This window comes from Planococcus citri, chromosome 5, assembly GCF_950023065.1.
Source record: "Planococcus citri chromosome 5, ihPlaCitr1.1, whole genome shotgun sequence".
Classification (NCBI taxonomy): domain Eukaryota; kingdom Metazoa; phylum Arthropoda; class Insecta; order Hemiptera; family Pseudococcidae; genus Planococcus; species Planococcus citri.
The window spans coordinates 21,853,132-21,878,031 of record NC_088681.1 but is presented as its reverse complement, the minus strand read 5'-3'; the positions used below and the strand labels follow the sequence as shown (position 1 = coordinate 21,878,031).

The 24,900-nt window shown below is 34.4% G+C and overlaps 4 protein-coding genes across 9 annotated transcripts; all 4 read left to right on the top strand.

The window, feature by feature from the left end:
- Positions 1-55: 55 nt before the first annotated feature.
- Positions 56-7,126, top strand: LOC135849184 (lysophospholipase-like protein 1). Its single transcript, XM_065369483.1, has 7 exons — positions 56-196; positions 263-321; positions 399-515; positions 585-706; positions 2,401-2,545; positions 2,637-2,752; positions 6,658-7,126. Exons 1-7 carry the CDS (start codon positions 174-176, stop codon positions 6,976-6,978), a joined length of 903 nt encoding a protein of 300 aa, XP_065225555.1. The 5' UTR covers positions 56-173; the 3' UTR covers positions 6,979-7,126.
- A 460-nt stretch (positions 7,127-7,586) lies between these two features.
- On the top strand, positions 7,587-9,178 carry LOC135849187 (lysophospholipase-like protein 1). 2 transcript variants are annotated; one of them, XM_065369489.1, is made up of 6 exons: positions 7,587-7,674; positions 7,756-7,805; positions 7,890-8,012; positions 8,107-8,391; positions 8,469-8,584; positions 8,649-9,178. In XM_065369489.1, the coding sequence occupies exons 1-6, from the start codon at positions 7,652-7,654 to the stop codon at positions 8,928-8,930; spliced, it is 879 nt and encodes a 292-aa protein (XP_065225561.1). In that variant the 5' UTR covers positions 7,587-7,651; the 3' UTR covers positions 8,931-9,178. The 2 variants fall into 2 exon arrangements, with proteins under 2 accessions (XP_065225561.1, XP_065225563.1); XM_065369491.1 differs by having other exon boundaries at positions 8,661-9,176.
- A 107-nt stretch (positions 9,179-9,285) lies between these two features.
- LOC135849185 (lysophospholipase-like protein 1) lies at positions 9,286-13,107 on the top strand. Of its 4 annotated transcripts, XM_065369485.1 has the most exons (8): positions 9,286-9,459; positions 9,539-9,639; positions 9,801-9,914; positions 10,096-10,217; positions 10,307-10,451; positions 10,552-10,679; positions 10,850-11,060; positions 11,254-11,335. In XM_065369485.1, exons 1-8 carry the CDS (start codon positions 9,434-9,436, stop codon positions 11,301-11,303), a joined length of 897 nt encoding a protein of 298 aa, XP_065225557.1. In that variant the 5' UTR covers positions 9,286-9,433; the 3' UTR covers positions 11,304-11,335. The 4 variants fall into 4 exon arrangements, with proteins under 4 accessions (XP_065225557.1, XP_065225558.1, XP_065225559.1 ...); XM_065369486.1 differs by having other exon boundaries at positions 9,287-9,459; positions 10,850-11,272; XM_065369487.1 differs by lacking the exons at positions 9,801-9,914; positions 10,096-10,217; positions 10,307-10,451; ... (1 more) ...; positions 10,850-11,060; positions 11,254-11,335 and adding exons at positions 11,950-12,060; positions 12,145-12,266; positions 12,348-12,492; positions 12,575-12,690; positions 12,785-13,107 and having other exon boundaries at positions 9,309-9,459.
- A 403-nt stretch (positions 13,108-13,510) lies between these two features.
- On the top strand, positions 13,511-19,073 carry DppIII (dipeptidyl peptidase 3). 2 transcript variants are annotated; one of them, XM_065369468.1, is made up of 16 exons: positions 13,511-13,670; positions 13,750-13,886; positions 14,006-14,178; positions 14,258-14,371; positions 14,447-14,674; positions 14,748-14,879; positions 14,955-15,089; positions 15,165-15,295; positions 15,368-15,621; positions 15,691-15,833; positions 15,908-16,027; positions 16,096-16,220; positions 16,288-16,411; positions 16,496-16,666; positions 16,742-16,904; positions 18,606-19,073. In XM_065369468.1, exons 2-16 carry the CDS (start codon positions 13,814-13,816, stop codon positions 18,746-18,748), a joined length of 2,229 nt encoding a protein of 742 aa, XP_065225540.1. In that variant the 5' UTR covers positions 13,511-13,670; positions 13,750-13,813; the 3' UTR covers positions 18,749-19,073. The 2 variants fall into 2 exon arrangements, with proteins under 2 accessions (XP_065225540.1, XP_065225541.1); XM_065369469.1 differs by lacking the exon at positions 13,750-13,886.
- Positions 19,074-24,900: the final 5,827 nt, after the last annotated feature.

Below are 24,900 nucleotides of genomic sequence, written 5' to 3'. Positions count from 1 at the left end.
TTCAATAATTCGGTACCTATCAATTTTTGTACGTCAAAAAATCACACAGTAAAAAATGTAATATGAGTGATTTTGAAAATGGATGTGAATAGTTCAGGCTCAATAAACCCTTTTCCAAAAATTTGGAGAAATTTTATTAGTTTTCCTACTCAATCGTAATAACCGCAGCTGAAATGATTCATTCTAGTCGGACTCTGTAAGTAATTCTCATATAAAAATGCGTATGAAATTGGTCAGAAAATCAACGAATTGGAATTTTTAGATGGATTTCTGCAATTGCAATCTTTATTGTGATTTTACAATGGAGTGAAATAAGTCAAGGTATGTAATGAGTTGGAAAATATTTTTCAAAAAAAAATCCCATATTTTTTCTAAAATTTGCAACAATTGTACTTCAGCAAATCCTGATTCGGATTATTCTGGTCCACGAACCACACCAAGACCTCCTATTTACGACTACATTCCTTCTATAAAAAGACAACACAACGCTGCATTAATTTTCTTGCACAGAGCAGGTTTGTGGGCGAGCATTTATTAATAATTTATGAAATCAATTCCTCCGAAATACGTGTATTCTTTTGCAGGCTTAAATGGAACAGAAATGAAACATTGGGTTCAAGTTTTAATCGGATCGACGGAATTCCAACATATTAAGGTCATTTTCCCCACAGCTCCCGTTCAATCTTACACACTTCTTAACAAAAAGGTAAACTGAGCTTAAAACGTATAGAAAGGTATAAAATACCACAAAAACATTACTGCGCATGCGCAATGCGAAGGACAATGAACTGCGCATATAAAATACATCGATGCGCAAACGCGCTGCAGAAATCTTTTCACTGCGCATCTACTCCGAAGCAACGCGCATAGAGCATTTACAAAATTGCTGCATACCCTAGCGCCTGTGCCACGGTAGGACAACTTGGCCGGCACTACTATAGACGCATACGATTTCTCATGTAAAAAATGCAATTTTTTCGATTGTACGCGAGTTCGGGTGAACTTTCATGTAGTCTCAAATTAAAGGCAATAAAATTCTGTATCGATTGATCTTAAATTTTCATCATTTCGCGTAAAAATAACGATTTTATGAATACTTCTATTTTACTGATTTTTGAATACTACGTACGTCATCTTTAAACTATAAACTACTCGAAATTTTCAATGAGCACATATGTGTTTTGAATGATTAAAATATTCAGAATTTTATCCTCTTTAAAATGAGTTTTTCCCGAAAGCTCTACCTTTTACCGTTCAAAAGTTCTCGAAGCTTTAAGTTGCAAAAACCAGCTGCAGGCAGTAATTATTGAACTTTGAACTGATATTAATCGAAATTTTCAGTGGCCAATAGGTATTTTAATACAGCAAAATGTTCGTAGTTTTATCCTCTTTAAAATGGGGGTTTCCCGAAAGCTCTGTCTTTTACCGTTCATAAGTTCTCGAAGCTTGAAGTTGCAAAAACAAGGCGAAAACCAGCGGCGAGCAGTATAAGTATTGAACTTTGAACTGAAATTAACCGAAATTTTCATCCTACTTATTTGTACCAAAAGCTCTATCTTTTACCATTCAAAAGCTCTGGAAGATCAAAGTTGCCGAAAATGGTCAAATTGTATCATCACTGAGTAAGTACTTATAATACCTATCAGTTCACTTTGGTATTGATCAGTGACAACTTTTGGCAGCTTTGATCTTCAAGAACTTTTGAACGGTAAAGGCAGAGCTTTCGGGAAACCACCATTTTAAAGAAAATAAAATTACAAACAATTTGCTGCATTAAAATACCTATGTGTTCACTGAATATTTCGATTAATTTTAGTTCAAAGTTCAATAATTACTGCCTGCAGCTGGTTTTTGCAACTTAAAGCTTCGAGAACTTTTGAACGGTAAAAGGTAGAGCTTTCGGGAAAAACTCATTTTAAAGAGGATAAAATTCTGAATATTTTAATCATTCAAAACACATATGTGCTCATTGAAAATTTCGAGTAGTTTATAGTTTAAAGATGACGTACGTAGTATTCAAAAATCAGTAAAATAGAAGTATTCATAAAATCGTTATTTTTACGCGAAATGATGAAAATTTAAGATCAATCGATACAGAATTTTATTGCCTTTAATTTGAGACTACATGAAAGTTCACCCGAACTCGCGTACAATCGAAAAAATTGCATTTTTTACATGAGAAATCGTATGCGTCTATAGTAGTGCCGGCCAAGTTGTCCTACCGTGGCACAGGCGCTAGGGTAAACTATCCCGCATTGCGCCATATGACAATGCTCTATGTACATATAATTCATTTTTTAAAAAACTATAACGACTGCGCATGTGGCAAGTTCACGGCGCATGCGCATTGCGCAGATCGTTTTTTTGTTCATTACAAGGCATTTTTGAAACTTGTAATAGAAACGTGTCATTTGGTACGATCAAGACAGTTTCACATTCGACGCAGAAGAAAAGATCAACAGCTTCAAATCAGGAGAAAAAGTAATAAGTGAAATCATAAATTATGAAATAAACACTGGAATACCAATGAATCGAATAATTATTGGTAAATAGCCTACATACTTCCGGTCCCTTTTGCCTCATATCAACAAATATAATCACCTGATCATGTTCCTAAATTGATTTTTTTTTTACAGGAGGATTTTCAATGGGAGGTGTAATGGCTTTGCATTATGGATACCGTATGAGCAGTGGACTAGCTGGTGTTTTCGCGCTATCTGCATTTCTTCCTAATAAAACCAAATTGTATGACGTAAGTGACAGGCTTTAAAAATATGCATGAAGCATGAAAATTAAGGAGCTTGTTCCTTACAAGAAAAGTACATTCCAACTGAGACAAAAATGTTTAAATCCGACAAAGGGGAATTGGAAGAAGACTCTGAAATACACCCTCAGCAAAAATTTCAGGAAGAGAAATTCTTTTTTTGATTTTTGACAAACTGTAAATTCAAATTCGGCCCATTTCTCACGAGAAAAAAAATCAAAATTCAATCAAATTGACGTGAAAGGCTGAAATTTGGATTATACCCTATTTTTGACTTCTCGAGTCAATCAGGGATTGGTTTCGAAGCATTCTGGCGCCTCTAGCAGATTTTCAGATTCTAGGTTTTAAAAAAAACTCTGTAAATAGAGTGAAAATGAATTTAAGCATCTATAGACTTGGGGTGACTATCTTTTTGACCCTTTTAATCGATTCAAGCATATTTTCAAAATCATTTCGTGCTGCTTCAAGTCCAAAATTTCCAACTTTTCAATTATTTTTTTTTTCAAAAATAGCACAACTTTTTTCTCTCTCTTAAACAAAGGAAGAAGCAGTTTTAATGATTAATTATGATTTATTATCGTATCAATTTTTCCATACATGATACAAGTTGAATATGTACAATTTCTTATGATTACTTTAAAGATTTCTATGCGATTTACATTCGCATCGGTCGTTTTGGAGCAGAAAAGCAGGCTCTCTCATTATCGTATTTTGGCTTCTTGGCCAACAAATTCCGTGACTCTACACGTCTGACTTTGCGTTTCTTTTCACTATTCAGCTTAGGTGGTTGTCTGGTGGGAGCATTCAATCGTTCAGGATTGTCCAGGTACTTGGCCATCCTTTGACGTTGCTTTATTCTTTGACGAACACGTCTTCTCATAATTCTAGGCAGCGCAGGATCTGACAGATAGATTCTGTACCATTCTTTGTGCACAGTCAAAGCAGCTTGCATCGCAGGAGGATCAAGCATGCGGAATATCGTCGTTGATATTTCCAGTGGCAAAGCACTAATGATATCGAATCGGTTTTCCTCGGTCGACATTTTTACTCGTATTTCGCACTAAGCACTTCCAACTTGTAAAAATATAGTTCACTTCGGCAGTTGGAGTAGTTTTAATAGCAATTCAGGTCGAAGATCTGATCGCTATTAACATTTTGGTGGAGAGGTACTCCCTTATATAGGGTCGTATAGGGCGTGGCTGTTTGAAAAGCCACACCCAGTCGACCAATCCGATGAGGGCTTGGGTGTGGTCTTTGTTCATGCCTACGTGACTCAAACAGAACCACACCTATTTTTTCTTGATGAATTGCATAACCACACCCAATGGGTCGATTAGATATGCGCATGTGGGGAGGTGTTTGCTCAATACTCATGCCTACGTGACTCAAACAGGGTGACGCCTATTTTTTTCAATTCTTCATACAAAATCACTGCTTTTCTGTTTCATTTCTCCCTTTTTGAATATACATATTTCAATGAGCCAAATTTGAATTTTTAAAAATTAGAGTACTTTGGAGTTCTCTTTCGATTTCTCTTCGTCCGATTCAAAATTTTTTTCTCAGTTGGGGTACTTCCTTCGTTAAGACGTAAGTTCTGGCAGAACATTAAAAAAAAAACTTGTAAAAAAAAATCAGAGCAAAATTGGAGGATTTTTTACCGACTTTGCCGTGAAACGGAAAGTCAAGGTATTGTATTTGTCATGATGGTTGAGGATTTGGGTGGGGGTGGGTTTTCTTGACGTTTCGGAGTGTGCTGATCACGATAAGACATATGGCGCAAAACGAGATAAGTTTATATATATATTTATTTATATATTTATCAATTTATGTATAAATTTGTGTCACGCTGAACTCAAAAGCTCCGAACTTTCAGTCGAAACTGATGATGGCAAAATATTGCTTTGATACTGAACTAGAGAAATTTTTAATTTGGTCGAAATCGGTTCAGCCGTTTACGAGATATGAACGTTTAAGTGTGTTTCAACGTTATGGATAAGCAGAAATTTGTGTAAACCCTTATATCTCGCAAACGGCTCACCCCCCACAAACAGATGTGGTGGTTAGGGTGTGTAGGTTGCAGATTGGTGCGCCGGAGGTCGGGTGTTCGAATCCCGCGCGAGTCAAGAGGAGAAAATTTTTTATTGATTTTTTTGTTAATTTTATCCGTCCAAAATTTTTTTGCCATAAAAAATCAAAATTTTTCAAAAATTTCCAGTGTAATTTTTGTTTTAACAAAAAACGTTAAGTTTTTGGTAAATAGCCAGTAAATTTTGATAATTTTTTTTTTTGGCGAATTAATAGTAATTTTTAGTAAATAAAATGATTAGTTATTTTTGGTGAATTACTCGTAATTAAAGTTGTTCGAAAATTTTGGTAAATTGCTTGGGTAATTTTTGGTAAATTGGTAAAGTTTGGTAAATTGGTAAAAACCTTTGGCAGTAAATTACTGGGGTGATTAAAATTCGGTAAAAAATTGGTAAATTAGTTAGGAAATGTCTGGTAAATTACTGAGGTGAATGTTGGTAAATTGCTGGGGTAATTCTTGGTAAAATGGAAAATTGGTAAATTAGTGGGTAATGTCTGGTAAATTACTGCGGTAAATGTTAGTAAATTGCTGGGGTTATTTTTGGTAAATTCGTAAATTTTGGTAAATTGGTAAATTTTGGTAAATTTCGGTAAATTGGTAAATTTCGGTAAATTGGTAAAGTTTGGTAAATTGGTAAAAACCTTTGGCAGTAAATTACTGGGGTGATTGAAATTCGGTAAAAAATTGGTAAATTAGTGAGGAAATGTCTGGTAAATTACTGAGGTGAATGTTGGTAAATTGCTGGGGTAATTCTTGGTAAAATGGAAAATTGGTAAATTAGTGGGTAATGTCTGGTAAATTACTGCGGTAAATGTTAGTGAATTGCTGGGGTTATTTTTGGTAAATTCATAAATTTTGGTAAATTGGTAAATTTTGGTAAATTGGTAAATTTTGGTAAATTTCGGTAAATTGTTAAATTTCGGTAAATTAGTAAATTTCGGTAAATTGGTAAATTTCGGTAAATTGATAAATTTTGGTAAATTGGTAAATTTTGGTAACTTGGTAAATTTTGGTAAATCCGTAAATTTTGGTAAATGTGTTTATTTTCCTGAATAACAGAGCAAAGTCGGTTAATCTTGCCTGCTGCGCAAGATGTTTTTTAAATTTTTTTATTTGTAGTTCCAGGTACGAGTAATATTATGATACTGGTATGAATAAGTTTGAGGACATTCTCATGGTGTTAATAAAATTGCATACTCAGTTCACCGTAAATACAGCATGCACTCGTATTTACGGAAAATCGAGTATGCAATCCATTCAACATTTACGTACGCTATTCGTCTACGTAATCTTGCAAAGGCACCAAACTATTCAGAGACCTGTTGGAATGGAAGAAAATCTGGTCATAGAGTGTTCAAATTCAGCTATACTCATAACACAAGAAAAATCATTAAAATAAACTTTAAAGGCGAAAGCTCAATTCTCCAAAATACTCAAAATAGAAACAAAAATTGAAAGCAACTACATTAAAAATCTAAAAAAATCACGATGAAGAAAATTTTTCCTTTCTCTTCAACAAAAATTAATTTTCAAAATAGAATTTCGACATCTCAGGTTGTACACAATGATCTTCAATTTTCATCAAAGCTCAAAATAATTTCAAGAGTGAAACAGTATAATCTGTGGTTACGATCAATTAGAAAGCTCTGCGTTCAAATTTAAGCTCATTTTTTCTACTCAGCTTCTCTACGTTCCCATCTATTGCCCTAAAAAAATTGGGAAAAAATTCTAAAATGGCACATGGTGTCATTTAAGAGATTTTCGAGATCGAATAGTAACCGAATAAATACCTCGATTTTAATTCCAGGCAATTCGAGAATCAAATCAAACCCATAAACCACCTCTCTTCATGGCAACAGGCGACGGGGATGAGTTCATCAGAGAAAAATGGTGCGAACACACGTTCGAGAAACTACAAGAATGCGATGTAAAAGGCGAATATTACTCGATTAGGAAAATGCTGCATACGATGAGTGTTCAAGAAATGGTGCGATTGTGGGATTGGATCCATAGAATCGTGCCAGATGGATCCCAGTATGATGTACAAACAACGCCCGAGGATAGTGGAACCGATGAAGATTACTATGGGGATAGAAAATACACGAAATTCCAAAAAATTGTCGTCTGAGAAACTTTTTTCACCAAATCTGATTTTATAAATTTATTTTTCTTGAATTTTTAGAAAAATTAAAGAGGATGAAGAAAATGAGGCAAAAGGCTAGAGACATTATCATTAAAAATATTTATAATAAAATTTCAACCAATTCGTGTTTTAATTCATCTAATTTAATTTACTCTTGAAGGTATTCACAATGATCCAAAATTTCAAAATTAGTAATGTTACCTTCTTAAAAAAAAATTATAATAAAAGAACCAAAGAAATTCTACAAGTTCAATTTTTTGTAAAATTTCAAAAAAACTCAACACTTTTACAGAATTTTCAGCACAATTTGTTCAATAATCAGAAATGAATCTCGACACCGGACAACATTGAGATTGACATATGATCCAATTTTCAATTTTCCACGTACACTAACGACATCTATAGGATATTTCTCCAATTAGGAAAACTTTTTTGAAATGCTATCTATGCTCTTGACAAACCTACTACTAAAGAAACTGCACCAAAAAAGAAATATCTTTTCAAATTTTCGTATTAATAACTTATCTACGTTACTATCGAATTCAAATGAATAAAATCAGCGTCCAGATTAATTTTATTTCTCAACGAAGCTAACAGTTTACTTCGCAGATTACACAACTTAACTTGTGAGGTTCCAAACAACGGAAAGTTTTCAAAAATGCTTTTTAAACAAATAATTTGGTAAGTACACATTTAGAACGCTTCATTTTCCACACTTTGAACATGTGAATTGTGAACCTTATGAATTTTACCCATTTTCAGCCATACGTATAATTTAATTTGGATAGGATCCGTATTGTTTATTCCAGCAGGTAGGTTAAGGTAATTGAATCGAGGTATTTTTCTATGCACGATAACTTCATTCACTCAAGTCAGTCTTTCAATCCGAAAAACAGAATCTCGTAAAACCAAAGCACCAAAATGGTATTATAAAAAGACCGATACAGTTTTGCAAAAAGAAGATGAGATACTTCCAACAGGCAAACACACAGGGACCATATTTTTCTTACACGGTTTAGGTACGTTCATCTGTCCAAAACAACATTCGATTCTATTCTAATCATTGCACAACTATTAAAAATCGTGATCGTCATTGATTTGCTCAAACGACAGGAGGAACAGGTAAATCATTCAGGCAGACATTCGAGTCGATGAAAACAATAGGAGGACTTCCAATACCGCATCCTTACTTAAAACTGGTATTCTTGACCGCTCCTTATGGGCCATGCAAAGCATTTCCTCAAGAATTGAGGGTATATAGATGGTACGATATTCCTAAAATACATATTAACGCTTCGGAGATCTTGTGGGACTACATGGAGTACATAATCTGGGAACTGAAACAATTTGCGCAGAAGGAAAACAACGAGGATATTCATTGGTTTAGAATTGGCATGGGTAAGTTTACACGATATATGGTACCTAAATTTAAAATTATAGAGATCACGTTTGTGTGACCAGTTCTGTAAATCTAGGTGGATTCTCGCAAGGTGCAAGTATGGCGATGATCGCAGGCTACAGTTATTTATGGAAAATGGGCGGAGTATTCGCATTATCTGGTTATATCAATTATAAAAGTGGCCTATGGGAGGTACGTATAACTTGGTCAGAAAAATACTCTGCTCGTATCAATCAGTCTGATTTAAAAACTACAGTCGATTTTCCAGGAGATGACTGTCCGAAAACGACACAGGTATCCGAAATTATTCGGCTATCATGGTGTAAAAGACGATATGGTGCTTTATGAATGGGGTAAATACACCTTTGACGAGCTCCAGAGTCGAGGTATAGAAGGAGAATTCCATAGTGATCCGGAACTTAGACATAGGATTTCGGTGAATGAAGCGAAAGCGCTGTTTGATTGGCTCAATACGACTTTTCCGGCAGAATTTCGTAGGCCGACACCGACTTGGACTTGGACTGGATGGTATCCTTGAATTGGATGGAAATTCTGCAAGAAGATATACGAATTGAGTGCCTACAATTTCAAACGTGGAGGATTCAAGAGGCAGAGAGTGACAGAATATAGATAGAAATTTTACTTCGAGATAAGATAGGAATTTGATTGACCATTCATAACAACCCATTCATTGAAAAAATAGACTCGTCATTCATCTCTGTTAAATCTAAAATCAAATTATAATTTTGGACTTGGTCGTAATTTGTAAAAATTGACAATAAAGTTCTTCTTTTTACATTTTTTTTTTTTTTAATCCGAAGTAAGATACCTATACTTATATCAACATCTTAGATATCAGATTATCAAAAAATCAAATCGATAAATTCATTTTTCAGTGCCATGAATACACTGATAATTTTACGTAACCACCTTCAAAATCATCAAAATTACGTAGGTACCTAAGTAATTGAAACGTGAAACGAATACGGAGGTCCAACTTTGAAGGTTCAATTTGAAACGAACGACTACAACAGCTACATAATGATTCGATTATTCAGGACAATTTTGTAAGTGTTTTTCACTCAAATACATAATATAGTTACTAAAACTCTTTCAACACAATTTTATAATTTCTCATTCTCACAGTTGGAATCATTTGATTATTCAAGCGATCATAATACGCGATATTTTCTGCTTGGAATTGGAAATCCCCTCAACGAATCACTTTCAGAATACAATAGACACAGGTCAGTCATTTTTAAGAAATATTACGTTGCATTTATCAAAAATTCCGATGCCTATTTATACGAAGATTTATAAAACCACCATCGCAGAAAACTAAAAATTAATTTCTAAAACACAGAAAACCTTAAGATGATTGTCTGCTTAAACACATTTTCTTCCTTAGCTCATTCTCACCCTAATGAGACACATTTCACTCACGGAACATTTGCAAGAGAAGAAGACAACATTCTCCCTCAAGAAGTACAAACTGCTTCAGTCATCTTTCTTCATGGATTAGGTCATTATTCATAGGTTCCTTATTCAAGAATTGCCACGGTTTTGAAGTCCTGGACATTACTTGATTGATTCTGCTCAAAATTAATCACTAGATCTAAATCAAAACCTTGACATCCATTTCAATTCTTGAAATCTGTAGTAACCCAACGAAGATGAGATCTTTTTTTTTTGTCTCACAACAGGGGGAACAGGAAAGAGAACAAAAGAAGCAGTGCTATTCTTAAAACGTGATCATAAGTTTCGACACATAAAAATGGTATTCCCAACTGCTCCACTCATTCCATACACTCCAGAAAATGGGAACGTGAGTTGATATTTAAATTAACACGTAGATAGAATCGATCAAGATTAGATATCTACCATTATTATGCATCTGATTTGAAAATAATTCAGCTAAGCAGAGCTTGGTTCGATAAAACACATACAGATAGTTTCAGTCCAGAAGATCCAAATACGCTTCAAAAAACCATGAAAGATGTGAAAGAACTAATACAAAACGAAATGGAGATCGGAATTCCACTAACTCGAATTATTATAGGTATCTATAGCCGCTTAACAGAACACCGGCTTTATTCTTCAAAATATGCAACTATGATCAGCGAAGTTCAAGAAATAACTTACCTACACTTTGTCTATAGGCGGATTCTCTCAAGGTGGAGCGATGGCGTTGAACGTTGCTTATCGAAACTTTTCCGAAAATTCACCGAATTTCGCTGGAGTGTTCGCGTTAGGAGCATATCTTCACGGAAACTCATCACTATACGAAGTAATGGCGATTCTTTTACAATCCTGCATAGTTTTTCTTCACCTATTTAAAAGAAAAACGATAAATATCATATCAGTAAAATATTCAAACAAAAATTCATCATCAATGTCGTTATATGCATCGCAATTTCAATAGGTACCTATTACCTAACAATAATTTTCTTTACATAGGAACTTAAAGGCAAGCGCCTGAACAGTAACAGAGCACCGCTACTATTCTACAGCCACGGGAAAAAAGACAAAAAAGTACTATACGAATGGGGAATCGAAACTTTTGAACGATTAAAATCGTTCGGAATTCAAGGAGAATTCAGAACTCTTGGGAAAGTTGAACATAGAATCAGTACGAAAGGACTTGATCAGCTTTTTGAGTGGTTGGAACGTACGTTACCGTAGAATAATTCTACTCCGAAATAAAACAAACGTCAACTAAATTCGAATAAATCTAACAATTACTTGAAAATTCATTTAATTAAACCTTACATTACAATTTTTAAATGCTAAAAGTGCTAAAACCAGATAGTCTGCAGCAAGCAGCATATATGATTCATTTTCATACTCAGCATAAATTATAGATTGGCATACCAACCTTTGGATTATGACTGTAGTTCATGGTATTCGATGAAGAATCATCGCCGTAGATCACTGGATATTATTTCAGCTTCAACTCGAACTGATCATCCAACAAATAAAACGATATAATTCGAAATATTCGCGATTTATCGACAAAAACTTCCAATGAACTTTGAAAATTCTCCAACGTTCACGAAAAATATTGCTGAAAAAAAAAAAATCAACATCAACGTTAATCAACGCATCCAGGTATGCGCAGGCGCAGTTTGAAACATGAAGTTCGTGACGTCATCACTCGCCATTTTCCGGTAAGATAACATTATCAGTCGGAAAAATGACAACAACGAATTTTGCTTTAAAATATGTAACTCTATTTAGAGCATAAATAATTCATTAACTGGCAGTTTACAGCGAATAACTTCTGTAGTAGAACATTCGCGTTCATTATACTCTTATTTAACCATCGTTCAAAATATTATAAGCATTCTTAATTACCGTTCGTTATCTAAAACTTGGAGACTCGAAGGGCATTGCTAGTCATCGCTGTCGGATTATTCTAGAGTACTTTATTCCGTTATTATTTAATTAATGATACTCAAATGTAAGCTCGTGCTGCATTTATTATTTCATTATACTTACTGCATTTAGTTCAGAGTGAATCGTAACAGCGAAAAATTTCATGTGTGTTTTATTTCCAGGTGTTAGTCGAACGTTCAAACGCAGCATTATGACGACGATTGATCCATATTGCATTGTACCGGCGACCAAAGGCAAAAATACTGGAACTGTGATATTCCTTCATGGGTCAGGTATGTGCAAGAGTATTCAACAATCACGCAACACGTTCTGATCTCTGGAACAATAAATTAATCGTTAAACTGCTACACTTTCAGGAGGCACTGGAAGTCTATCTAAAGAATGGGTAGAAATGTTGAAACCTCAAATTGCGTTCCCACATTTAAAAATACTCTTTCCGACAGCACCGTTACGACCATATACTCCACTAATGGGTGAAGTAAGTTATCTCAATACATTAATGTACCTATCTTGAATACTTCCGAATGCTTAAATTTTCGGTGTGTTTATTGTTATTTAGTTAAGTAATGTATGGTTTAACAGAATAAAGATATCTCCCGACAGTCCGGAGCATTTAGAAACACTAAGTCAAGCTGCCGAAGACTTGAAACGAATCGTGCAACAGGAAATAGACTCGGGGATTCCGGCTGATCGAATAATCATAGGTAATATTTCGTAAGAGTGCCTCTATACATACATTGTTGAGATTAGACAGTGAATAAAAATACGTAATGTGATATTTTTCAGGTGGATTCTCGATGGGAGGTGCTATGTCGTTACATATGGGTTACCGAATTACTCCTCAAATAGGAGGTGTTTTTGCTCTATCTTCCTTCCTCAACGAAAATTCCTTGGTTTATCAAGTAAATGTCGAATTATTTATACGTGAAATACTTACTTAAAAATTGACATAATTTTGACTCTGTTACGAACTCTGCTTGGATATATTTTTTTCAGGAACTGCAACAAAAAAAATCGCAAAAATTACCACCGCTGTTTTACACTCAAGGTGATAGAGACGATTTGGTGTTATTTAATTGGGCCGAGAATACTTTCAAACAACTTCAGAGCTACGGTGTACAGGGACAATTCGTTACGAAAAAAGGAGCTTTTCACGAGTTGAAGAAGAAGGAAATTGACGATGTTTGGAAATGGATCGCTGAAATAGTTCCAGATCAATGAAAATTACTCAACGGTTTTATAATTTTAGTCGTTGGCAATGATCAGTCGTTTGTGAGCTTAATTTTTAAACGTTTTGAATATAATGTTTCGAATACTTTCATCGTATCATATATTTTTTTCATTATACTGATCATGACTGTGTCTTAAAGAGAAAATATTGTACCTATAAGCAATAAGAATTAACAATCGTTGACTCGATGAGCTTTTTAGAGTCTCAAATTTCCTGAGAATTCATCTTGGTTTTATTTTATAATGAAATAGTTTGAATACGTAGATTGATCGAATGTACTCTTTGTTCCTTTCTTTCTCCATCAGTTTTTATTCAATACAGATCAAAAAAGTGCAAGAATGAGTACATTTTTAATAAAATCAAAAAATGTGAAAAATGAAATGGCCGGAGGCCGGATTGAATTGACTGCAAGCGCACCGAAGAAGGCACGTGACGTGACCGGTCAGACCCAGTTAGACCGGTACTAGCGACGACAACGTATCTTTTTGATAAGAAATTGATTCTCAAAATTCTAAAAACCAGGGAAAATGAAATGACTATGCAAAATTCTCCTCAGAAATTTTAGAAGCTAGAAAATTTAGTCCAAAAAATTTACAATCCATTCATTTTCTTACAGCTGTTTGGAGTCATTCGAAGGTTACTTTGATTCAGGTAAATAAAGACTTTTAATCATTCGTACAAAATCTTGACACCGGTTACATTATAAAATCACTCGTCGTTTTCCTAATAGATACCTAACTGGAAAATTTGTTTCTCAAATAAAAATAGACTTTTCAAAGTGATTTCGCAATGCGATGTTTTTTCGAACGTTAGTTAAATATTCGCGAAATCTTTCGGTATCGGTTTCAAAATCACCGCATAGAAGAGGTACTATTCTTCTTATCTAAACAATAATCCCTCGTTTATTTAATCTGTAATCTCGTGACATTGTGAAATATAAAAAATAATGCATTGTAAATTTGAAAATTAACATCATTGTACTTTAGTGTTTCAGCGCATTATGTCGTCCTCATCTGAAGATTACACGTTACCGAACAACCAACCTGTAGTAGTATTAGAATGTAGCAGTGCTTTCGATAGTTTAACCAAGAAGGAAAAGTTGTACGCTCATTACTTGAGCCAAGCATGCTGGGTGGGATCTTTAATCGTATTACAGCAGGTGAGTCGAGTAATACTCGAGTAATCGTCTCCGGTGACCGGTGAAAAACACTAACAAAGCCAACTCTTGTGTATTTCAGACCTCGCCCGAGTCTCCGTTGATTTTCACCCTTCTGCATAAGATCTTTTCTTCTGAAAGCATCGAAGACTTGAAGAAGAAGATCTCGAGTCAATTATCCGAAGATGAAATCAAAGTAAACATAGATTCTAGATATTATTCCATCGTTCAATTCGAGAATTAATTTTGTGTATTCATCATTTATTCGTAGGCCTTTTTAGTTTATTCTTGCGGCGTGTTCGCTAACTGCGGCAACTACAAGGGGTTCGGTGACTCGAAATTCATCCCGAAATTACCGATTGAAAAATTCGAATACATCGTTTGCTCTAGCGAAGCGTACAATAATGAACCTGAAGTAGTCAATTCTGTATGGGAGAAATGTAAAACCGGATTATATTCGGCGTACGATTCCGTTAGAAGTTTAGGATTCCCTCACAAAGTAATTATACTTCATGCTACCTATACTGAAATGATTTCAGAAACAGATAGTAACAGGATTTTAATATTTTCAGGGAGTGACTACTTATTTTTCTTCTAACTACAACACGAAAGAAGTTGAAGAAGTTAGTGCCTTGATGAAAAAGTATCAAATCGAAGGATACAATAACCGAACCATTAAACTAGACTCACCGAAATCTTATCAAGTAAGTTCATAGTTCGGTAATTCAATCATTCTCGAAGAACGAAACACATTTTCAAACCTCGTCATTTGTTTACAGATATTACTAGCTTCAGTTGAGCAAGGAATCGTTAAATCTGAGACTGTGCCCGAGTACGACTGTAAATTCGAGATAGTGAAAGGAGATTACGCGCCGCTTTTGGCAAAAGTCAATGAAAATTTACTCAAAGCAAAGGTATTATTAGAAATGAACTTTTAAACCGTTCGCTAAACCAATAAGACTTGATCATTATGGATTAATTTCATCTAGGAATACGCTTCTACCGACGACGAACAAAAAATGCTAGATAAATACGTCGAATCGTTCAAAACTGGATCGCTCGAAGAACATAAAAATGGTTCGAGATTTTGGATCAAGAATAAAAATCCCATCATTGAAACGTACGTGGAATATTTTCACATCAGTGTAGTCGTCTTGAGAAACAATATCAACTACGATGGTTTTATTCGCAGGTATATCGGTTTCATTGAAACGTACAGAGATCCTCACGGAAGTAGAGGTGAATTCGAAGGATTTGTCGCCATGGTGAACAAAGAGATGTCCAAGAAATTCGCCACGTTAGTTGAAGAAGCCGAACAACTACTGCCAAAGTTACCTTGGCCGAAAGCTTTCGAGAAGGATAAGTTCCAGAAGCCCGATTTCACTTCGTTGGATGTTCTTACCTTCGGTGGAAGCGGAATTCCTTGCGGAATTAACATACCGAACTGTAAATAATCCTGTACGATTTTACAAACGCTAAATTTCAAAATACTAATGATTCTTGGTATATTTTCAGATGACGAGATTAGACAAAACGAAGGTTTCAAAAACGTATCGTTGGGAAATGTGATCCCATGCGGATTTAAAGATAGTCCATTCCCTTTTATAACGCCGGAAGACAGAGAATTAGTGATAAAGTACGCTGTATCAGCGTTTGAAGTAAGAAATACTTTCAACCATTCCGTTTTCATTACTGAAAAATATTATTCTACCAAACTATGCCTAATGTACAGGTACAAGTCGGTTTACACGAATTATTAGGACACGGTAGCGGTAAACTGTTCCACAAATCGAAAGACGGAAAATTAGATTTCGATAAAGACAACTTAACAGATCCTTTGACCGGAGAAGCTGTAAGAATCTTTGCTAGTGTCACTCGAAATCATTCGTAATTAGTTTAAGTAATCAATCCCGGTTACAGATTTCTTCCTGGTACGAAGATGGAGAAACTTACGATTCAGTGTTCACCGCTTTAGGATCGGCTTACGAAGAATGTCGAGCTGAATGTGTTGGATTGTATTTGAGCTTATTCCCCGAAGTTGTTAGGTTCGTTGAAAAAAATCCTTCTTCTTCCTTACGGTTTCATGAATATAATTCATCATTCATTTCGCAGTATTTTTGTCAAGAATCCCGAAGATGTTGAAAACATCACGTACGTTAATTGGCTCCTACTTGTGATCAGTGGCGTTGAAAAAGCCTTAGAAATGTATCAACCAATAACCAAATCGTGGTTACAAGTAAATACCAATTGCTTCTTCGGTTCGTTCGTGTAGGTACTAATTTCTATCCTTTCAATTCTCATGATCAATTTTATTTCTCAGGCTCATTGTCAAGCACGTTTCGTGATCAGTAGAGTTTTATTAGAAGCGAACGAAGGTTTACTAACGGTCAACGAAGTAGAACCGAATGAAAAACTCCTGATAACGTTGGACAGACAGAAGATCCATACCGTCGGTCAAAAAGCTATCAAAAATTTCTTACTCAAACTACAAGTTAGTTTACAAAGTTAGAACTTGAATCAATTTTTTGAAAATATTCACGTTTTTTTTTTTTTGTATTTTTGATAGGTTTATAAATCTACCGCTAATATTAAAGAAGCTCAGAAAATGTTCGATAAGTATTCCGAGGTATCGGACGAAGGCTCTCAGCCGTGGCTCAAATGGAGAGATATCATTTTGAAGCATAAACAACCGAGAAAGATATTCGTTCAATCGAATACCGTAGAAAAAGGTATAGAAATAATTTGAAATCTGATGATGTTGGTAAACGATAACTCGAAATGAGATATTTTGAAAATGGTATCATGAATAGAAAAAGTAAATAGGGATTCTGCTACAGTTTCTTCCCCCTTTCCATTCTTGACTTCTCACTCCCAACTAATAAAGGTGCTTCGGTTTTGAATTGCATACCTATAGATGAGCTAAATTACAATTCAAAATTGACTAAACATCAAATTGCTATTACTATTTTGAGAATGGTTTTTTGAAGGAGTGATTTTGATTTTCGAAACAGGCTACTGTTTCAAATCTAGGATGAATTTTCAAAGAAACTGGGAAGAGAAAAAGGAATGCAGATTTTGTACACAGAAAAATCAAATGTACTCCCGAATAACACGAGTTCACAAAATTATACAATTGAATACAAGTTTTTTTATTTTTGACGATTTTTTTCAAATGAGAGTTTTCAACTTGAAAGGCTAAAATAACTGATGAGTAATTAAATCATTCAACAAACAATTTTATCTTTTTTAAAAATGATTATCGTGAAAACTGTAGGCCTACTTCAATGAAACACGGAACATTTCATTATTTTTAGTAAACGATCAAACCAAACCATACGGCAGAAAGTACGTCACCATCACGATTGTAAATATTATATCAAGTTCTACACGAACACTATTCTAAAAATTGTAATCGAGCACCCGATACATCCAAATTTTAGTGATATTCGCGTAAAATCGTTCAAGATAGGGTCATAAAAGCTGAAAAAAAAAACAGAAATAAATTTTGAATATAAATTATCTACCCCTTTCTGCTTTTATTGCGCCGTTTTCATTTTTAGCCTGAACTTGGAATTCGAATTGTTTCAAAAATTGAAATTGATATCTTGAAAAATTCGTTTGTTTTGAAATTAATTGTCAGAAATTTTCAACAGAGTGATGGATCGATTATTTATGAACGAATTGTGATTACACAGGTGACTCGTTGTCATCAATCAGTTATGAGAATGTGAAATCATTTTGATGGTATTTTCGAAGTTCAAAATTTGATGTCTTCGCAATATTATTATCAATTTTAAAATCCAAAGTTTCATTCTAAGCTATCCCGACCATTCTGTTCATTTGATTTATTGTTTTTCATTTTTTCGATAAATTATTTTGTTAAATTCTTACAAGGGATTTGTCTTATCAATCATCACACTCAAAAAATTTTGAAGCGGACAAAGTTATATCGATTGATAGACAGTGCAAAAATTTCAGGTGCCAAAGAGCATTTTTTTTTCGATTTTTGCGGATCTTTTAAAAATCAAAATTGGCTCAAAAACGAGAAAAAAAATCAAAATTTCACAAATTGACCTAGAAAGCTAAAATTCGTCATACATCCTATTTTCGACGGTCCAAATAATTTCAACATGCTGAGTGGAGTGAAGTTGATTTCAAGCCATTTTGGAGCATCCGGCAACGTTTTGGTAATTCCCTGAAATTCCATATTTCATAAAAGAAAGGCCCTAAAATCCGTCCATATTAACTTCAGCACATATATTCTTGCCACTGCTGCTTAATGGCGACTCACTTAATCAATTACACATAATTTTTCCTAAAATGTAAAGTTGATTTGAACATAAACTGTATAATAGAATTATCCATGATCAGGATCTTGAAAAATTTTACACTGGCACTAACACCAGACTCTTTTTCAATTTTTTTTTTAGACGAAGACGTGAAACTGATAACGTACGAAGCGAGCTTGGAAAGTTTCCTTCAATCGTGGGTCGATAGATTCCCAGATAAAGACTACATTCATAAATCGTTGATCGAATTAGCAGCCAAAGACGAGCCTCACTTTCAGTACTGATTCGCGCTAGCGAATTCAGAATCTGAAACGAGATCTACGCCAGGCAGAATGCTGTGTGGACTGTGGATTAGGAGAAATTTCACTTCGCACATCTTTACGGATTTCAGTTCAAAAGAAACGAATTCAACGTACTTCGTATAATTTGTCAACAATTTTGCTCATAAGTATTGCGGACCAAAACTAATTAAATTTAATCGGTAAAATCAAATTTAAATACCCCAAAAGGCCAACGCAAATTGTAAATGATCCGCAAAGTGTTATACTAAGTACTTTAGCAAATATGTAGGCCTATTGTTTTGATAATACACATTTTTCAAAAATCAAAGTCGACAAATTATTAAGCAAGTTGTTTTGAAAAGTATATTGGGGTACCCTGTCTAATTGTTCGAATCGCAAAAAATTTGAGCTTTCAAAGAAAAATCGTTTTGGAATTTGGAAATGAATTTTTTCAATTCCAACAAAACAAATGAATAAAAGTTGGAAAATTTTTTCAAAAATAATTCAGCAACATAAATGAAGAACATTCTATAAAAGCACTATTTGAAAACATTTTAAAAACGAATAAGAAAAAAAATCATAATAACGATAGTAAAAAAGGTCATTTGGCATATCCCAAGTTGAGCAAAAATAAAAACTTGGTGAAGAAATGCATTTGTCCAAAAAATGAAAAAAACAAAAATCTAGGTCGCAAAGAGAAGATTTTTTTCAAGTCATAAAATCTTATTGGAAATTGGACTGAAATATGACACAAAATTTGGTGAAATTAAGAGCTTTGTGGAGGGGGGGGGGGGGGTGGGGGGGGGTTAATGATAGAATCGTTTTTACTTTGAAGCGGATGATGTAGCATAGAATTTTCTTTCAGTTTACAAAAACAGAATTATTTTACCACTGAATCAGAGGTCAAAATAAGAATATTAGCACAGAACGAAAAGATAACACAAATTCAAATTCATATCGCAGTTGGATTCGTGTTTCTTTGTACCATTTCTCTCTATGCTATGCTCATCTTCATAATCCAACATCTACTTCAGTGAAAAAGAAATTCTGTTTTTCTGAAATGAAAGAAAATTCCATGTTACATCATCCTCCTCAACGCAAAACTGTTTCAATAAAAAGTTACTCACAACACAGAGCTTTCAATTTCGCCAAGTTTTGTGTCATATTTCAGTCAAATTTCCAACAAGATTTCATGACTCGATGAAAAATCCTCTCTTTGCAGCCTGAAATCAAAAATTGACCCCAAAAGATAACTCTTATCAAAAACGCTAATTTTGATTTTAAACCCCGAGGACACTGACTGTACCTGTCAAGCCTCGTAAGGTCGTTTGGTGGCAAAAGTGGTCCAGCTCTTAAGGTCATTGACCCAACTGTCTGTCATCTTAAGGTCAATCAAATCAAATCAAATCAAGTATATTTTTTGTAATAGGCAGCATACGCCGCATTTACAAAGTCAACTTATTTGCTAACAGTACAATAAATAATAAAGATACATAAAAAAAACAAAATAATAATAATGAAAAAAATGAATAATAAGATAAAAAAAATTAAAAAATTAAAAAATAACATGAAATGTCATGTCTAGCCTCTCATGATCGTATGTCTACTTGTCTGGCATCTTAAGGTCATTGACCCATATGCTTGAACTTCTCAAGGGTGTCTGTATTCCTGTCTGACCTTTTTCAGGTCATTGACCCGTCAGTCCAGTTTCAGTTGACCTCAGAATTGAAATTCAGTCCCAGAAGAAGGCGTTGGCTTAAAAAGTATTAAAAAATTGTACTCTGGTATTGAAATAGTTTTATGTTTTCGAAGGCGCTGATTCTGCTTCTGAAATCAGTTTGAACCCACAATTAAAATTAAACGCTAGAACAGTGCTTGGGCCTGAAATTTTGAAAATTGCAATATGATGTTAGAAATTCATAAGTTTTTAAGGGCACCTATTCTGATTATGAAACCTATCGTCTTAAAAATCAAAATCGAGCATCCCCAGACTAAGAACTTGGGTCCTGAAGGCTGAAATATCAAAAAATTACGGGTATCAAATTATAGGTTTTCCAAGGTAATGATTCTAATTTTGATTTTTGAAATCAATTTGAACACAATTTAATCAAAGTTGAGCCCCTCAACAGCCTCAGGAAGAAGCTATATATAGGTCTCAAAATGAGGAAAAATGCAATGTGGGCATTGAAATGCAGGCTTTCTAGAACACTGATTCTGATTCTAATATTCAAAAATCAATTTCACTTCAAAATCAAGAATTGAGCCCTTTTTCAAACCACACAGAAGGTGGCTTGGTTCAAAATTCTGAAAAATAAAAAACGGTTATCGAAATGTAAGTTTTTGAGGACCCTGATTATCATCTTTGTTTCCAGTCTCCTCAGACTTTTAACATCCTTATAAATATTTTAAAATCACAATTTCAGTTCTTGAAGCTCATTTTCACACTCCCCCCTCTCTCTTAAGGAAGTACATTTTTTTTCAAAAATTGAGGTCGAAAAATATGAGTTGTGTACAAACAGAATTTTTTCACGTGTTCTCCTGTTCTCCCCAATGAAAAAGTCCCTCCCATTTCCCAAAAAATGACAATTTTGTTTTCAAAAACAAGTTTTTTGGAGAAGTTTCTTTTTAAAAAAATATTTCAAAAAGAAGTTTTCTCAAATAAAAATTTTTTTTTCAAAGTTGAGATCAAGAACAGAGTTTGTTTCGGAATAAAAAAATTTTGGAGTTTTTTTTCTTGAAAAAAGTTTTTTTTGAGAAAATTTTTCGCCTGTAAAAGCAAAGTTGGATAGTTTTTGTTCCATGAAGTTGACAATTTCCCTTCAAAAATGAAGTTTTCAGTTCGATTTCAAAAACTATGAGATTGTTTGTATTTTTCTTTTCAAATAAAATGAACTTTTCATTTTTTTTCTCCAAAAATGAAGATTGCATTTAACTTTTAATAAGTATATCAAGCTTGCATTAATTTTTTCTCCAAAAATAGCAAAAAAGTTTTTTATTCTATTTTCAAAAATAGCGATTGCATTTTTTTTCCAAAAATGAAGTTTACACATTTTTTTTTTAAAACGTAAGTCCGATTTGCCCCATTTTTTGCTTAGTTTGTTTGAGTATCTCCAATCGATGAATTCTACAAAGAGAATACTCTCGAAAAGGTCATTTCATTCTAAGATACAAAAAAAAGCATACCTACCTACCTATTGAAAATCGATTGAAATTCTGATTTTTGAAAAAAAAATCCTTGAGACCATCTAAATCAAAAATCCAAGCTAAAAATATCCAATCAATCGACCCCTTCTCCCTAAAAGAAAAAAAAAGAACAGGTTGGCACGACACCATATACCTATATAGAATCGATCTACAATACCATAAAATGTAAGTATAGGTACCTAGCTATGTATTTAATAAATCGACGACGAACCTTATCATTTTTAATTCACCCAACCCCAAAGAGAGCTGTGCTGAGCACAGAGAGATAGAGTAGAGTAGAATTTGCAAAGTTGAAAATTTCGTTGCTAATGAGATTGCGACGAATACAAATGAGTGAGTCTTTTCTCAAAATGTTGGTGTAGTTACTCGGTAATGAGCTGTTTCGCTTCGAACAATATTACACGCAGCAGAAACTAGAAAGCCTGAATTTAACCGCTTGCGTTACAAGGTTCGTTTCCATGGTAACGTGCTGTGTGTCGGTATTACAAGAGAAAGCTACGGGAAACTGTCAACTGTTCGGTTTAAAGAACAATTTTGTTTCTACTCTTTCGAAAAATTCGAATTAACAAAAAAAGTTCTCCAATTCATCTCGGACTAGAAAATTTTTTTCACAAACTAATCCGATGTACGAAATTCCAGACCAAGATTTTGGTAAAATTTCATCGAGGCTACGATAAAAATCAATTATTATCCTACTAAATGATGATGAGTTGAAACATTGTCATCTAATCAGTCTCTTGCTATAGGGATAAGAAAATCCCAATCCTGTCGCCGATTGGTGCTAGTTTCTTATAGTATGTACGAAACTCGTATTCAAATTACATCGTATACATAAGTATATTGCGCCAAGGTTATATTAATAATTGTTTATTTGCCTTTTTCAAGGATATTCGTTCGTCTGTGTGTAAGAAGACCATATTACGTGCAGTTTGGTCACTGTGTAATGGCCAACCGTGTGGAAACGACGCTAAAATCTACGAATACGTCAACGTTGCTGTAGCTCGGTCATAGGTTGTACTATTTTCACAGCTGTACTTGATAATACACGTACAGGGACAGGCCTACGTACAGGTGTATTCTCACTAGTCAGTATTTCTATTTCGAACACTTTTCCAGCTCCTATGGTCATACTAGACGTAAAGTTTCGATACTCGAACATATTAGGTTATTGCTTGAGCTAAATTAATGTCGCGACTTCCTTCATCGACTAATTTCTAGAAACGCTAATCTCTGATTCATCATAAGTTACGAGCTCAGTTCATCGCCATATCCATGACTCATGACTGTATTCGTCGAGCTCGACCATATAGCACATACGTCATCGCAATCATCATCATCATCATCGCAGAACCCAACAACTCTGATTGTTGAACTGAAAAAAAACAAACCTATGAACTACAACTACGAAAGGAAGGTACGAAGAAACTACGACTACGAGGCGACAAAATTATTACACTAAAATATAATCATGACCCAAACTGGTACAAGAGAACGATAGAGAAGAGAAGAGAAGAGAACTCGAACCATCAACTCACACAGCAAAGCAACATAGCCTATGTATACTCTAGTTGGCGTATTCTATCTTCATCGTCGTATTCGTATAATATAACGGTGAACGTTATAGAGTAGGTAGGTACTCGTAATATGGTGTATTCTACGAGTAGGTAGGTATATACGTCGATGCCGAACTGTGAGCCATAGAAAAGCGAACAGGCACGTTTCACAGCGTTATAGCATAGCAACCTAACGTTCTACTATTTTACTTTACGTAAACCACGATTTCACACGCCAGTCGCCGAGCTGCTGTATATATCGAGAGGAACCAACGCTTTTCACACACCGCAGAAAGAGACAGAAACCTATAAACAGAGAGAAAGGCAGACCTACGAGTGTACGGAAAATAGCGAGCTAAATGAAAAACCTCGATCGTCGACGTTGTCGCCGAAAACTCATCACTAGTCTCGTTATAGTGACGTTAATAAAATTGCATAGGTATTGGTTCGAAGGTAAGTGTTCGAGTTCGAGTACACGATTAGAGATACACAAGCGACCAGACGGATATGGATATGTACGTAGAGCTACTATACGATGAAAAGTTTTAAATAACGTAACCAATTTTACGTAGGTACCTACAACTATACGTAATGTAGGTACGTTCAATGAAAGTTTTTATATGTGTTATTTCACATAGTGTTTCGAATCACAGTGTTGAACTGTTGTCTAGGGTTGTTTAATAATTAACTAGGTACTACCTATGTAGTAAGTATGCAGTAATGAGAATGACGTCTTACCGTTCGAGTTTTTTGTTTGAGTTTAGCACTATTTGTTGTTTCGCACATGACTGGTGATTATTCTGTTCGAAGCTGGCTGCTGGATTCTGTAAAATAAGTTGTATAATTATAGTCGAGTTTTTAGTTGAAATTGAAAAGTTTCTTATTCGAAAAGTGATTACATGAGTTGAATGGTACCTACTCGATTAAAATTATGTACTTTTTCGAATCAAGATACTCAGACATGGTTTGACTGTAGGGTTCAGTAGATAGACGCTGATCCAAATGAATTTTTTCAATCGATGGACTTTCCGGTGAACTGATTGTAAAAGCATTAGATTCTAGTATTGGTTTTGAATACCTGAAAAATAGAAAATGAATGAAAGAATTAATAAAAAGATAGGTACTCTGAACACTGATATCATTAAACAATAGATAGGTACAATAGGACTACTTAGGGTGTTCCTTATTTTGAAAAGTTAGAATTTTGTAGCTCCCACCCCCCCCCAAACATGCCCTGAGGTGAGCAAATAATTCCCTATTTTTTATTTTCCCCCTATCTGTAAAAAAAAGTGGTGCCGGTAGCCCCCTAAGTGGGGAAAAAATTAAAAAAATTTAAAAAAGTTCTATTCATGAAAATTTTTTGTTTCTGCGCCAGAATGTTTCTAAATAATCCCCTTT

What these genes read in the sequence shown, in the direction of transcription:
- LOC135849187 (XM_065369489.1), top strand. Translation starts at nt 7,652, where the DNA reads ATGCTTTTTAAACAAATAATTTG. An exon ending in CGTATTGTTTATTCCAGCAG is followed by an intron (nt 7,806 to 7,889) that starts GTAGGTTAAGGT and finishes TCCGAAAAACAG; the next exon opens with AATCTCGTAAAACCAAAGCA. An exon ending in TTGGTTTAGAATTGGCATGG is followed by an intron (nt 8,392 to 8,468) that starts GTAAGTTTACAC and finishes CTGTAAATCTAG; the next exon opens with GTGGATTCTCGCAAGGTGCA.
- DppIII (XM_065369468.1), top strand. Translation starts at nt 13,814, where the DNA reads ATGTTTTTTCGAACGTTAGTTAAATATTCGCGAAATCTTTCGGTATCG. An exon ending in TAACCAAATCGTGGTTACAA is followed by an intron (nt 16,412 to 16,495) that starts GTAAATACCAAT and finishes TTTATTTCTCAG; the next exon opens with GCTCATTGTCAAGCACGTTT. An exon ending in ATCGAATACCGTAGAAAAAG is followed by an intron (nt 16,905 to 18,605) that starts GTATAGAAATAA and finishes TTTTTTTTTTAG; the next exon opens with ACGAAGACGTGAAACTGATA.
- LOC135849184 (XM_065369483.1), top strand. Translation starts at nt 174, where the DNA reads ATGATTCATTCTAGTCGGACTCT. An exon ending in ATTCATTCTAGTCGGACTCT is followed by an intron (nt 197 to 262) that starts GTAAGTAATTCT and finishes TGGAATTTTTAG; the next exon opens with ATGGATTTCTGCAATTGCAA. An exon ending in AATTTTCTTGCACAGAGCAG is followed by an intron (nt 516 to 584) that starts GTTTGTGGGCGA and finishes ATTCTTTTGCAG; the next exon opens with GCTTAAATGGAACAGAAATG.
- LOC135849185 (XM_065369485.1), top strand. Translation starts at nt 9,434, where the DNA reads ATGATTCGATTATTCAGGACAATTTT. An exon ending in CGATTATTCAGGACAATTTT is followed by an intron (nt 9,460 to 9,538) that starts GTAAGTGTTTTT and finishes TCATTCTCACAG; the next exon opens with TTGGAATCATTTGATTATTC. An exon ending in GCTTTTTGAGTGGTTGGAAC is followed by an intron (nt 11,061 to 11,253) that starts GTACGTTACCGT and finishes CATAAATTATAG; the next exon opens with ATTGGCATACCAACCTTTGG.